This window comes from Anguilla rostrata, chromosome 13 (genome assembly GCF_018555375.3).
Source record: "Anguilla rostrata isolate EN2019 chromosome 13, ASM1855537v3, whole genome shotgun sequence".
Lineage (NCBI taxonomy): Eukaryota > Metazoa > Chordata > Actinopteri > Anguilliformes > Anguillidae > Anguilla > Anguilla rostrata.
In genome coordinates, this window is record NC_057945.1 from 16,724,221 (window position 1) to 16,739,220 (window position 15,000).

Consider the following 15,000-nt stretch of genomic DNA (forward strand, 5'->3'; position numbering starts at 1 on the left):
CACACTTAACAAGGGGCAGTCTGCGGAAAAGAAATGGACGTTCAACTCACGGAAGAGTGCTTCCAATGCATAGCGCCAGATTGCATTACTCTGACCCGACATCCCGGTTTACCTCACCCTCAGCCGACCCTGACCCCACCGCGCGGCCGCAACCTGAGCGTGCGGCTCAGTCCGGGTCGCCGCGCGCGCGGGAAAAGCCTGGCTCCCATCTGGAGATGCCGAGGGGCTTTCCCAGAATGCACCGCAGATGCGCGTCTGCGCTGTGTCAAACTGCACCTCCCCAATGCGGGCGAGACTTCCGAGCCTTCCGAGACTCCAGATTGTCTACGATTCCGCAGGGGATGTCAGAACAGACATTCTGGAAATTCACGGGAAAAAGCCTTTGTAATGAAACGCATGTGAAATGTGTTTACACGTCTTAATTGCTTGTGTACATTTTGTTCTGAAAAAGTAAAAGCAAAGATTTAGCTACATTAAGGAGAAAATGTAGAAATTATTAATGGATATTATGTGCAGCAATTGCAGTTGGAAATGAAATGCAGTCAAAAAAAACAAAACAGAGCACAGCTGCATGAGTCACAGTATGAGCAAACTTGTTTATCTCGAGTAGAAGCGTTTCAGAGAGGGGAACAAAAGCACGGTGCCAATTCAGCTGGAAAAGCTAAGCCTTTTACGCGTTCGGTTACTTGTTAAAATGGGGAAAATTCGGAGCAACGTTCAGAAAATAATCAATCAACAGGATGCATTTGCTAATTAGCGAATCCAGAAGAAAGGCAGAAACATCGACAGAAGTGCTCAGGCACTTATCCGAGCTCGCCCCCCTCGCTGCCCCCCTCCCCCCGCGCTGGCCTCAGCACCGTCCCCCACACAATAACCCCTCTGTGCTCTGAAAGCCTAAACAACTCGTGCTCAGCTCAGATGGTCAACAGGAGTGCGCCAACACTCGCGCTCTAAACGCCACCGCACAATGCCAACAGCCTCACCGCGCTAGTGCTGCCCAGGGAGAGAGGGGCCTGGGCCTGCGCCAGACACCTGCGACACACACACACACGCACACACGCACGCACACACACACACACACACGCACGCACACACGCACGCACACACACACACGCACGCACACACACACACACACACACACGCACGCACACACGCACGCACGCACGCACGCACGCACGCACGCACGCACGCACGCACGCACGCACGCACGCACGCACGCACGCACGCACGCACGCACGCACACACACACACACACACACACACACACACACACACACACACGCACGCACACACACACACACGCACGCACGCACGCACGCACACACACACACACATATATATAACTGTACACACACACGCACACACGCACATATAACTGTACACACACACACACGTGTGCATACACACACATATAACTGTACGCATACATACATGCATGCGCACACACACACACACACACGCACTCACACACACACACACACACGCACACACACACACACTCACACACACACACACACACACACACACACAACTACACACACACACATAACTGTACACACACACACAACTGTACACACACACACACACGCACGCACCCACACACACACATATAACTGTACACACACACACACACGCACACGTGCATACACACGCATATAACTGTACACATACATGCATGCGCACACACACACACACATTCACAAAGAACTGAACATATATTGTACACGCACATACACACACACCAGAGAACGCACACAGAACTACACACACACACACACACACACACAAAGACATACACACTGTTGTAGACACGACCTTCAACGCTGAATGAAAAAGGCACACCCACACTGGTACATCTGACGCGCTGCACACAGGCCAGCCCGTGAGCACAGCAGCCCCACTGAAATAAGGGCACAGTAAATGCCATCAGAAAGGCAGTTTGGAATGGGTCAGTAAGCCCATTTACTCAGAGAAGAGAGGCGGGAAGGAAATCACACATCTCACTTCGCAGCAGTCTCGCACATGCTCAGTGGAGGGCCAGCTCGGCTGAGAGGCGGGGGGGGGGGGGGGGGGTTGTTTACACGCCCGCATTGTTAAAGTCCGACTGGGAGTGGAAGGAGTCCATCTGTCGCCGGGCTGGCCGGCAGGGCACCCCCACCCCCCCCCAGTGCGGTCTGGCTCGGGACAGCGGCTGTCGCTGCTCACACCGCGTCCCTGTCCTTCCGTAACCCCGCCCCCTGGACCCCGCCCCGCTCCGGGGGGGCGTGGGTCCGCCCTGGCGGCGCTGCGGGGGGGTCTGTATCGGGGATACAAGTTGGCCTCGTTCCGGCTGCCGGATGGCCAATGGAGGGAGGCGGGGCAGGGGGCGGGGAGAGGGGAGCCGGCTAAGGACATGCCATGGAGTGGGGGGCTTAGGACATGGAGATTGGCAGGGCGGGGGAAAGGGGGGGGTGGGGATTGGCGGGGCGGGGGGAAGGGGGGGGGGGTTTAGGACATGGAGACTGGCGGGGTGGGGGGCTTAGGACATGGAGATTGGCAGGGCGGGGGGAAGGGGGGGTGGGGATTGGCGGGGCGGGGGGCGCAGACTGCCGCAGCTCTGCACAGTTTCATTAAGCGCAGGCTCGCTAGCTTATGCTGCACAAAAGACGCACAGTTCACACGCGCCGTCGGAACCGGCCAATTACAGCCTGAGCGCTCACATTCTCCTGCGGGTCTTATTCTCAGAAGAAGGATAAAAATAAAGACTCTGGGAGGATTGGGGGCAGCCGGGGGGGGCAGGGGGGGGGGGCAGGCAGAGGGGGGGACAATGCGCTCGCTCTCTGCAGAATGGCTGAGGGTGGCTCTTTAGAGACCGGGGACAGTAATCGACTGTCTACCTGTGTGCAGGCGACCCGGAAGCTGCAGGACCGGCGTGGGGTGGGGGGGATTAAGTTACCGCTGCTTAAGGATTTTTATCCCCCTCCCCACCCCGCCCCACCCCACTCGAGAAAGAATGCCAAATCAGCCGGGCAGCGTGGGCACGGTGGCAGAACTGCTCCCCGGCTGCAGAGAGGGGAGCTGCAGACACCGGGCCCCGGCTGCAGAGAGGGGAGCTGCAGACACCGGGCCCCGGCTGCAGAGAGGGGAGCTGCAGGCACCGGGCCCCGGCTGCAGAGAGGGGAGCTGCAGGCACCGGGCCCCGGCCGCAGAGAGGGGAGCTGCAGACACCGGCCGGCCTTTCAGTCTGCAGGCTTCCCACAGGCTCACCCTGCACACAGACAGCGAAGCAGTCAGACTGAGGAGCGGGGCAGGAGACGCAAGAGGGAGGCTCGTTTTGGGAAGTCGGCGGAGGGGTAATTGCGCGGGCTCCAGCGGAGTGGAGTGCCCGGGACTCGTGGGCAGAGTGGGGTGTGGAGAGGGGGTGGGCGGAGCCTGGGAGAGGGGACCCCCCCCCGCTCGGGACCACGGAAACCGGCTATTGTCGCCCTCGCCGTGTCTGGGCTGGAGGACCCTCCAAGTCTGATTGCGGAGCCCTTGTGTGTGTGTGTGTTTGTATGTGTGTGTGTGTGAGTGTAAGCGTGTGTGGCACATGTATGTGTGTGCGCACGTTTGTGTGTGTGTGTGTGTACAGTATGTGTGCGCAAACGTGTAGATATATGCATTTGTGTGTGTGTGTGAGTGTAAGCGTGTGTGGCACATGTATGTGTGTGTGTATGTATGTGTGTGCGCACGTTTGTGTGTGTGTGTGTGTGTGTGCGCGTGTTTGTGTGTGTGTGTACAGTATGTGTGCGCAAACGTGTAGATATATGCGTTTGTGTGTGTGTGTTTGCGTGCAGAGATACTTCATGGGAGCTTGATAATCAAGACTCTGCTGTGTCCCCCCCCCCCCCCCCGCCACCACACCCACTGCCAGCGGGATCCCCCTTGTAGTCAAGATGGCTGCCATGGAGCAGAAGAGCAGAGATTCTGTGACAGTGACACCACCCACATCCCCTCACTGCTCAGTCTATGGCCCCATGCAGCAAGCCACCAAACACTAACCAGCACCGCAACACCCAAGCAACTCTGCCTAACAGGATATGGGTGAGGAAAGTGTCACTCTCTCACACACACACACACACACACACACACACACCAGTGAACTCAGAAGCCCTCAATGAAAATCAGGTCATCAAGCGGTGACAAACCAAACCCTTTCTCAGCTAGTACTAGCTAGCGCAAGTACTATGAACCAAACAATATTAGCGAGCTACTCTGCTTAATTCAACAATGGCCATCAACTAGTCAATGCAAAACACATCAAAATTTCAATGGTTCTCAATAAAAAAACAAGCCAGCGTCATTTGGAAATCGAATCTGTAGTGCAATACAAACTATTAAAAAGCTCCATCTGTTTGTTAGCTTACACGTCCAGCACTGAGAGGCATACACAGCGCTCAGTTAGGTAAGCTGAGTCAACAGCAGGACCATCAAACTGCTGTTTGGGACTGCACTGGAGGGTCGTAACCGGGGGGGGGTGGGGGAGTGGGGGGCGGTGTATTTGGGCTGCAGCAACAGGAGAAGAGACATGTTATACTTTCTCCACAGGCAAACTAAAATCTCTTATCAAACTAAACACTGCACCAATTGGTTTGCAGGAAGGCATTTTGGAATGTGTTAAAAACGCTGAGCTCCTTATTTGAACACGGGTGATATTTTAATAAGTGGCAGGTCAGGAGACGCTCATTCACTCATTAAGCAGGTATTGGGCTAAGAATTCTAGGAAACTACGACAGCTCAAGAGGGTGGGTAAGGTTTAAATATAGAAGAGAATGCGATGAATACCCAGTCTGTGGTGTGGAAAGTATTGTGAATAGAGGAAGGGAGGGAGGGAGGGAGGGAGGGGGGGACAGAGCGAGAGAGAAAGAGAGAGAAAGAGAGAGAAGAGGTCAAAGGCCCTGAGACAATTAAAATTCCTGGAGGTTTTTTTCCACCGCTGGACCGTAAAACACCTTCTGTAGACGGTGACCGTTTCAGGACGAGGGAGCAGCACAGGCACCGTCACTGTAAAGCAAACAACGCACTAAAACGTACAATGTGACCGAGGGTTCGTACAGGCCACAGGCAGAAACACGCGCTTGTTACCGCGCCCGGCCCCTTAACCCTGCTGCAGACGCACCACTCTCAGTTGTTGTCCAAGGGGACGAAGTCAAGGACGGGCGCGGCATTCTGGGAGCTTACAGCGAGACAGGTGCCACCGTCACCCTGCGCATGCCAGAGGAACAGAAGCACCCAGCTGCTGCTGCTATGGGGGAGTGTGTGGGGGGGGCGTACCAGGCGTACTGAGCTCCTGCTTTCTTATCGCAAATGCACACACACGCGAGTGCACGTGCTCACACACGCGCAAACACACACACACATGCACAGGCATGCACACATGCACACACACAGACAGACAGACACACAGACACACACAAGTACACACAGGCACGCGAACGTACACACACAGACACACACAGACACACACACAGGCACACGTGTGCAGGACAAGGCACCGCAGATTGGCCGGGAGGGGGGGGGGGGTATTTGGGGGGGACACAAAGGCAGCTTCAGACACACGGCTCATCACCTGTCACTCATCACTGCTCAGGAATGTCACGGCCGCCTGCTCCAGACACAGCTGCAGTGTCACCGCGTGCCCCTGACTGACAGACCCCTCCCTCCCCGCCCCCCCGCCCTCAGGGAAGCTCCACACACAGGGCAGCCAGCCCCAACACACACTCCGCATGGTCAAACCCAGTGCGCAGGTCCACAGCAGAATAAACAAAACAGCAAAAAAAAAAAGGAACACTCTTCAGGGATAAAAAAACAGAGGTTTGGAGGGGGTCCTTTCATTCAATAAACCAGCTGAGAAAAAGTATATCAGGCCGCTTCCCTTAAGTCTGCTAATACACATGAACAAGCCTTTATTAATCTATTGGAATATCGATAAAACAGAACACCCACAGTTTGGCGGAATAAGCCTTTGCCAGGGAGTGTGTCAAAGCTTCAAAGGCAGCTGAAGCACAGAGAGAAGAGAGCGGCTGCCAGTGTGATTTAGTACCCCCTGCAGCCACGGCGCTACATGCTAACACATGTAATGAGCTGCATGTACTCATACAGATCTCTGATAAAACCTGCTCTCAGGACCACCTCCACACAGCCTCTGTTCTAACTGAGGAAGCAGAGCGGGGCGATCATCGCGAGTCTGCATTCGTTCATCAGACGCCCTCGCCCGAGAGGGGGGAGCGTCCGAAGCGCGAGGGCGGGTGGGAAGCGGGAAGGCCGTACGAGGAGCCGCACGCGTGCGGGAGCGCGTCGATCTCAGCGGGACCTGGCGGGGGGACGGGGGAGGGAGGGGGGGGGGGGCGCACGTCCTAGCGCACACGCCTGTACGCTGCCAGAGAGGGGGGGGGCACCCCAGGAGAGAGAGAGCTACAAGCCCTCTGTGTGACGAAGAGAGAGAGAGCTCAAGGTGACACCGAGCCAGAGAGAGAGAGAGGGGTAGGGAGAGGAAGAGAGAGAGAGAGAGAGAGAGGGGTAGGGAGAGGAAGAGAGAGATATGAGCGGGGGGAGCGATGAGCAGAGAGAGTAAGAGTGAGAGAGGGGAAGGGAAAGGCAGAGCAAAAGAGAGGGAGGGAACAGGGGGGAGAGACAGGGAGAGGACAGCAAACATGAAAAGAAATGAACCGTGCCATCTATCATCTCCCCTTATTCCCAAATTTTCTAATCATTTGCTCCTCCTAAAAAAAACACGGCACTGAACTACCCAGGCCTGGCCTACACACACACACACACACACACACTCTCTCAAGCCAAACACAGACACACACGCACCAGCCAATCACAGCCGGAGTCTGCCGCGGAGCCGGCCGCACAGCTGATGAAAGCGCATTACCGCCGAGATGAATCTGCCGAAACGCAACCTTTACATCACAAAATGGCCGCCGCGTCCGCGCATTCCCGCTAATGCGCCGCCGGCCGCCTGCGAGCTTCGGCTGAGTAAATAAATGAGTCATTTTCAGGGCCGCGGTCCTTAAGAATAAATGAATTATAAACCCATTAGGCCCGGACTGGCTCGGGCAGCCGAAACGCTCTCCGCGCGCGAGAAGAACCGCGCAGGACGCCGGGCTGGCCCGCGGACCGCCCCATCGCCCGTGGGTCCAGAAAAGAGGTCCAGTCACCTGTCAGTCAGGCTGGGGAGGGGAGCGGCAGACCCCCCCGTTTCGAACCCGTGCCCCCGAGCAGCGATAATTAGTCAACCCGCATTAACCTTCATTAAAGATTTAGACCCGGCGCCGTCGCTACCGCACTTCCCAAATCCGCTCGCTCCTCGCAGCACCCAAATGGCGTCTTAATTGAGGCTCATAAGGAAAATGAGCTCAAATCAGAGCATGCATCTTAATTAATGTGACAGTGAGAGAGAGAGAGAGAGAGCGGTGTCAGGGCCCGGCGGGGGCGAGCGAGGTAACGGCGGTGACGCTTCGCCCCGCCGTCGGCGATCGGTATCGCGGTGACCTTAATTAGGAGTGACCGGCGCGGCCCGGTGGAGCTGCTGGAGATGGTATCTCCGCCCCCCTCTCCGCCTGACGTCTCCATCGCCGGGCTCTTACCGGGACCTTACCGGGACGTTTTCATTGGCGGAGGCTGCCGGCGTGAGGCTCGGCTCGGCTCGGCTCGGGGACCGAGGGTGGGGTGCGGGGTCCGTCCCCGTGCCGAGCGGCTCTGGGAGGCCAGCCGCGGCGAGCGGGAACCCGCCGCTAATTTGATTCAGAAAAGGAGGCCGCAGAGTTCCCCGCTGCAGTCCGGAAACCGAAGGAGCGCGGTGAGAACTCCTGGGCCAGCCAGACGCCGGCCATTTTCTGCGTCGCGTCCGCCGCTCCGGGTTTTCGCGAGGAGGCGCGGGCAGGGGTAGGGGAGGGGAGGGGCTCAAGGTGAGTGCGAGCGCAGAAAGCAGTGCGTTATGGGAAAAAAAGGTACAATAACGTTGAATTAACCGCGTGGAGAAACGAGGACGGCTGGAGAAAAGGCTGAACGCGTCGACGCTTCTCTCCAGCGGGCCAGCAGCCCCGCGTCCCTGCAGGGAGGAAGAGGGCGGAGCTGCAGGCTAACGACCCGGAGACGATTAGCGAGCGTACCAGAGCGAGGCTGCTCAGCGATAACGCTGTAATATCAGCTACGCACACCGGCCCGCTCCTTCATCGCTTTCTCGCCCGCCAGGCTGACTTTGGAACTCGGGCAGTGCGAGCTGGCCTTAATTAGCGCATCTGAATCACGCCCCCCCCCCCCCAAAAAAAACAGAAACCCGACACACTCAGTTCTAAATCCGCTCCAGCATATCGCAAAATTAGTCAAATCTACGTGGAGGAGGGCCCTGCCGTCGGCCAGGCTGGATTTACAGCGTGATTACATATTCATAAAGGCGAATCAATAGCGGCCTTCCCGCCGCACGGGGGGGGCTGGGAGAATTACAGCGGGCCTCCATTCACCCGGACAGCACCGCACCAGCGGACTGGAGCTTAGCGTTTCATTAGGACACGGCGGGCAGCTTAGCGCCAAAGGAACGGCAATAAAAAGGCGCTATGCCGAGAGGCGCGGTTAGACACAGCTCCCCCCCCAGCCCCCTCTCGCCCCCCCGCCCCGCCCCGCCCGGCTCACAGCTACGTTATGAAGCTCTGCTACACGTTGAGCTCAATATGTAATATCTCTAACTGCTATCTGAAGCAGAGCCCTCCCAGGAGCAAACAGAAGTGTACAGAACGTGTCGGTGTTTACTCTAAACCTGCGGTGAGGACGAGCTCGGCCCCCGAGTATGAATGACAGCTCGCCTCTTCAGCGGGGGGGGCGGTACAGTACGGCACGCAAATGAGTCTGTTTTATTATTTTTGTTTTTTTCCCCCCAAATGCTCGCTCATTGCCCATTGACTCCAGGCTCCGTCTTGACCTTTGGGGCGACTTTGGTGGCAAACGGTGCGACGCCGCACAGAAAGAGACACAGCCGGGGGGGGGGGGGGTGGGATGCACCGCTGGGGCCGGGTGTAGCATTTCACTTCCGTTATTGGTCCCCCCCACCCGCCCCACCCGCCCCATCCGACCTGCACGTTCACACACAGCGGCTCCGATGGACTCCTCAAGGACTAAGCGACTGGGTTTCACATCAGCAGAGAGAGGGAGGGAAGAAAGGAGGGAGGACGGAGGAGTGAACGCGTGCTGCCCAACTCATCAAACACGAAGGGTCTCAAAAAAACACAGGTCGGCTCATCCCGATGAGCAAAGCTAATTTATGCTCCGATGACCCCCATTCAGTGCCCAGCAGACCTATGTGCACCAAGGCGGTGTCAGTGCTTCCCGAAATAACCAACAGGACAACGACCCCGAATAACAACCCGCTTTACACTTCTTCCCAAATTTGATGATCCAAAACGACCCGGCAGCCGCGCAGGGTACTGCTGCTCCACGCAGAAGAGCGTGGAGGGGCTGAACCGGGCCCTGCCCCTAAAAGCCATCAGAGACGCGCAAGAGAGGCTTCCCGCTAATTACAAGCAATCACAAGCAAATACGACAACGAAGCAGCCGACTTGTGCGACAGCCCGCATCGAACACACGGTGGCCACAGCACGCGCACTGCGCTCAGCGAACGCGCACTGCGCTCAGCGAACGCGCACTACGCTCAGCGAACGCGCACTGCGCTCAGCGAACGCGCACTACGCTCAGCGAACGCGCACTACGCTCAGCGAACGCGCACTGCGCTCAGCGAACGCGCACTACGCTCAGCGAACGCGCACTGCGCTCAGCGAACGCGCACTACGCTCAGCGAACGCGCACTGCGCTCAGCGAACGCGCACTGCGCTCAGCGAACGCGCACTGCGCTCAGCGAACACGCACTGCGCTCAGCGAACGCGCACTGCGCTCAGCGAACGCGCACTACGCTCAGCGAACGCGCACTGCGCTCAGCGAACGCGCACTGCGCTCAGCGAACGCGCACTGCGCTCAGCGAACACACACGCTTCGACGCGTACGACTCAACACGCCAGGAAGTGAAGCTTTGTCACAAAGCATCGCAGTTGCCCTGGGCAACGGCCCAAGGAGGGGCTGGTGAGAGCCGGAGCCGGAGCCACGCCTACCTTCTTCATCCGGCCGCTGCGGGTGCCGGCGAAGGCCACGGTGTTGCCGCGGTAGTCGTAGGCCGCCACCGAGGTCATCCCGTCGTCCTTGTCCACGAACAGCGGTATTCCTTCGATGGTGCTGGTCCCGCCCAGAGGCTGGTTGAAGTCCTGGCCGCAGAAATTGTCATCGATCTGCAGAGGCTGCAAGACGGAGCGGGTGTTTGGGGGGGGGGGGTAAGGGAGGGGGGAGAGAAAGCGTTAGAGAGGAGTGCGAGCGAGAGATTTGCCACAGATTTGCATATCATTAAGAAAGCTGTGGCAAACACCGCCGCGTCAAAAAATATTCATTTATGTATCTTTGCGGCGCACGTATGGAACGCGTGCCAGCTGGTATCTGTCACACGCACCGACATATGTAACCGGGAGATAATCACTGTCAAGCCCAGATTTCCCGCAGAAATCCGCAACGTTGACTGTGAGCGAGACTCCCCTAATGCATCGGGATAAGGAGCATCGCCTCAATATTGACTAATCAATCAAACGCGCGAGATTATACAACAAAAAAAAAGCCTATTTGATTTTTAGAATATTTTCTACGCCGTTAGATATGCAGGCAACGGAAGGAGCAGAGGAAGAGCGAGATACGCCGTCGCGTGAGGAAGGACTTATTTCGGAGGGAAATCTCACCCTTTAATCCGGTCTGAAGCGAGAGCTGGGTAATTACTGGTGTCTGTCTGTCTGTCTGTCTGTCTGTCTGCGTTTCGTTTGTCCACAGGCGACGCAGAAACAGACACTAATGCACCATGGAGATGGCCTTCGGGGCCTCAGTGCTACAGAGTCTACATCGCTCAGAACAGGGGCGCGGAAACCAGAACTGCGCTCGACTGCTTTGACTCGGACGCACGAGCACGCGTAAATTGAAGGTATTCGCGCGATCCAGCGATTTGTGAAGACGCGACGGTCGGCCTCGCGGAGCCGTGTGTGAAAGCGGCGGGCTCGGTGAACAGGATAACAGGCTGGTGTTGTTCCAGCAGCTCCTTGGGTTTAAACAGGACCGGAGGGGCGGGCCTGCAGGTTAGCGTGCAGAACAGGTCAGCAATAGAACAGGCTGCAGACTGTAGGCGGAGTGGGGCGGGTATGGAGTGGGCGGGTATGGAGTGGGGCAGGTATGGAGTGGGGCAGGTATGGAGTGGGGTAAGATATGGAGTGGGGTAAGATATGGAGTGGGGCACCCAATTGACCAGACAGACAGAGAAAGCTTCTGACCGTGCAGGAGAGGTGACTGTCAATGAGGAGGTGACTCAACTCCCAAAGTCAGAGTAAAAGAGGCAGTCCAAAGGGCAAAATGAAGGAAAGCTTGAGACTTCACACATTTCTCACTCTTACACTTCACAACGGGAATGAGCTGGAGCCATTGTTCTCTCTCTACAGCCATGTCTCCATTCAAATTAAACAAATTCACCCCGCCACTGCACCACTGAGTCTCTCCCTCCATCCCTTCCTCCCATCATTCCCAGCCAAACACCCAGGGTCACTGCAAAGCTGCCTGAGAATAAACAGAAGCTGGTGCAGCACCTCAGGCCTGAATGAAACTGGCAGTTCTCTCCCTAATCACGTCCCAGAAGCCCCTGGGGCAGCCGAACCCCCCCCCCCCCATCTCCCCAGCATCCCCAGCAGTAGGACAGATAGAGAGAGAGAGAGAGAGAGAGAGAGAGGGGCTCGTATCGGGCACACCGGGGACGGTGTGGCAGCCGCCCAGCGCAGGACCCGGTGAAACGGTAATGAGCCGCACATATCGCGTCTTCCTGAGACCGCTCAGACAGGCTCAGCGTTTGTTTGTCCTCGCCGAATATTATCGCCCAGCTCTGCAAACGAGGACAGAGTTCTGGCGAACTTCGCCATGCTGTAAATCCAGACCCCGTCCGTGTGAGGTTAGCTGTTTGCGTTGTGACTTGTGGGAATGTTCATATGAATTATTCTCTCTCTTCCATGGTCCTACAGGGGTGCCTTTTTCCAGCCTTTCTCCAAACATAGCCTTACGGACAGGGGTACATTTCTGTTAAACACTAAGAAGAAAATATGACAAGAAAAGTCTGAAAATGGTGAAGGACTGAGACTGACTGAATGACTGAGCGCCTCAATTTTAAATGTGCCAAAAGCAACATATTCTTTCACAGAAATATATTACTTTAACTGTCAATGAATTATGAACCGGTGACCGTGTCTTGCTGTGAAATATTAACCATTACTAATTCCACAACATTGTCACAAGAGATCATGAAGGTCTTGGAAACCATGAACTTAAGAAGCATCTTGAAATCCTGAAAAACATTTCTGAATACAAGAATTAAATGTGACTGAGACAGAAAAAAATAACTGAAACTTTTTTGTTTCATTTCAGATTTGAGGCAGATCGCTGGAAAGCAGACTCGTTTTCATCACTCGTACCACCTTACGCATGACCCTTGACCTATACCGGAACCACTAGACCAACCAATAGACAATTAGATAAACCACTGCTTAGAAATTTCCGGTCCGAACAGGTTTTCCCTGCGTTAATTCTAGCTAGAATGTTCGTCATCCTCCCTGCACTCCAGCGATAAAGAATGTTCCATCTGTTTCCGGTGATAAAACAGATGAACAGTCTCACCATCCATACCTTTCCACCCTGCAAACCAGCTAGTTAGCGATACGTTGTAAGCCTGTATGTATTTACATACTTGGCAGAATCTTCCTGCTTCAACAGAGGGGATTCAGGATGTACAGTACAACATAGATCAGAACCCAACAAAGAAGGGTTGCCACGGCATTATCATCATCTCACCCACGTGTGCCACTGACTGGGATCATTGGTTTCAGCCCGAGCCGTCTGTGTTGCGGATGCACTGCCTTTTGGGCGACAGCTGGCAACACTGGTGGGTGAGCAGTCTGCTGTGTGCAGAGAATGTGTTGCCTCATAAACCCGCACAAAATGAAAATGAGCACACAAAAATCAACAAAATGATAAAATGTATTGCTCACAGAACGTTCTGAGCGTTAATGTAAGACAGTTGTCATAGTATAGGCCCAAGTTAACGGCCCGAAGCAACCTAAATATGCCACTGCTCTGCCTAAACAAATAAGCGAACCGATTGGTCCATGCAAGGTGACAGGAGAAAGACACACATCACCAAGCTGCCGGGTTTTAATGAAGAGCATGACGTGTGAGACCAAAAAAAAAACTGCAAATGCAAGCAGGCAGCTGAGAACTAACAATCACGTCAGAGGCAGAACTGAAATGATCAGGACCCTTAATTACTGCACACAGCCTTAAGTGAGACAGGGTGGTACCTATGCCAAAGGGAGACGTAAACTGGAACACAATGACTGAATCGGTGTCAGTGTGTCACCTTCCTGTCCCGCGGTGCTGTGTCTACATCCTGTCCAATATAATCCACTGTGTAATCCCCAGTCTAATCTCTACATCATCTGATTGATCCCTGGGAAAGGAGAGGCAGCCCCTTCCCCTCTCTCTCTGTCTCCCGCTGCGTCTCGTGTCGATATTCTCTCCAACGCCTACCTTCTCTACCGCCCCCCCACCCCACTCCACCCCACCCCACCCCACCCACCCACCCGATGCCTTGCGGTTCCTCTTTTCTCCCCCCCCCCACCCTTTTACTAATCTGCCCAAGGGCCTCTACCTCACAGTGGGAAGAAGGAAACCAAGAGGAAAGAGAGGAGGAGGAAGGAAGGAAGAAATGAAGACAGTTGGATGTCAATTCGCTTGACAAAAATCCTCAGCCTCAAACAGACACAACGTCACGTAGGCGGAGCAGAACTATGTTGAACAGGGCTGATTCCAGGCTCAGACAGAACTACGTTTCCCAGACACCACCGGTCGGGTCGAGCCACACCAACGGACTCGTTCGGCATTAGCGTGCGGGCTGGGAGGGGCCTGGAGGGCAAGCGGGGGCCCCTGTCCAAAACGGGCCTGGGAAGGGAGCGTTCAGGCGGGAGGAGGTCAAAGGGAGCCTCCATCAATCCGCATTAGGGCTCTCCTCGCACGCCTCCGCGGCTCGGCGAAACACGGCCCGAGCGCGCAACAAAAGGGGAACGGGAACCCCCGAAGGGTTAATTCATCTTCGCAGCCGCTCAGAGAGCGTGAGCACCGCTCTGGGCCGGGCCCCTGAGAGGAGGCATTAATAACGGCAGCCGTTTGCAGCGCCGCCCTGAGGACAGTCTGAGGGAGCTCTCTCAACGAGCCGGGGAAAGAGGCGGGTGTTTAAAAAAACAACAACAACAACAACATAAAATACATCCAACGCGAAAATTCAGCTCGGAAAATGCACTCCAGGTGAGAATCAGGCACTCAAAGCCGCACTCCATCAGTTCGCTAAAACCCGCCAGAGTACGGTCAAGTTGTTATTATTTTCTGACACCGGCTACAAGTGCGGTAATTGCGTGGTTTCTACCCGCTAGCAGCTGGTGGGATTTAACCTATTGTTTGCCAAACAAACATAAAAATAAATGATGCTGACACTACCCAACACTCCCTACGGGGCATGACTGCACGCCTGGCGGGGTACAGGAACCACAGTGCGGTCTGCACTGCTAGTCTGTCCCCCCCAGTCACGCGAGTTCCCCTGTTTCTGGCTCGGGTGGAGGTAGAGCAAACTCAGCCAGAGAAGCTAAGTTTTCTGTTTGTGGAGCGCGGCGACCGATTGGCCGTTGAGCTCAGCGCTACGCGGTGACAGCCAAACAGAAGTGAGGGAGGCGAGTGGTCATTGAGTGAAAGGTCACACTGTCGATGCGCACTCAAAGCTGATGAAGTCATTGCAACAAAGCACCCCCCCTCCCCCCCCCCACACTCAACGGCGGTGCCCTGACTGACAATGGGCTGCCATGCCAAGACTGCCAG

General features: G+C 55.7%; 1 protein-coding gene across 2 annotated transcripts in view; it reads right to left on the bottom strand.

The window, feature by feature from the left end:
* LOC135238318 (plexin-A1-like) overlaps positions 1-15,000 on the bottom strand; it is a 231,062-nt gene that overhangs the window by 175,943 nt on the left and 40,119 nt on the right. For both annotated transcript variants that reach the window (XM_064306102.1, XM_064306101.1), the window contains exon 3: positions 10,122-10,304. In XM_064306102.1, coding sequence (XP_064162172.1) covers positions 10,122-10,304 — 183 coding nt within the window. The remainder of the gene's footprint in view (positions 1-10,121; positions 10,305-15,000) is intronic.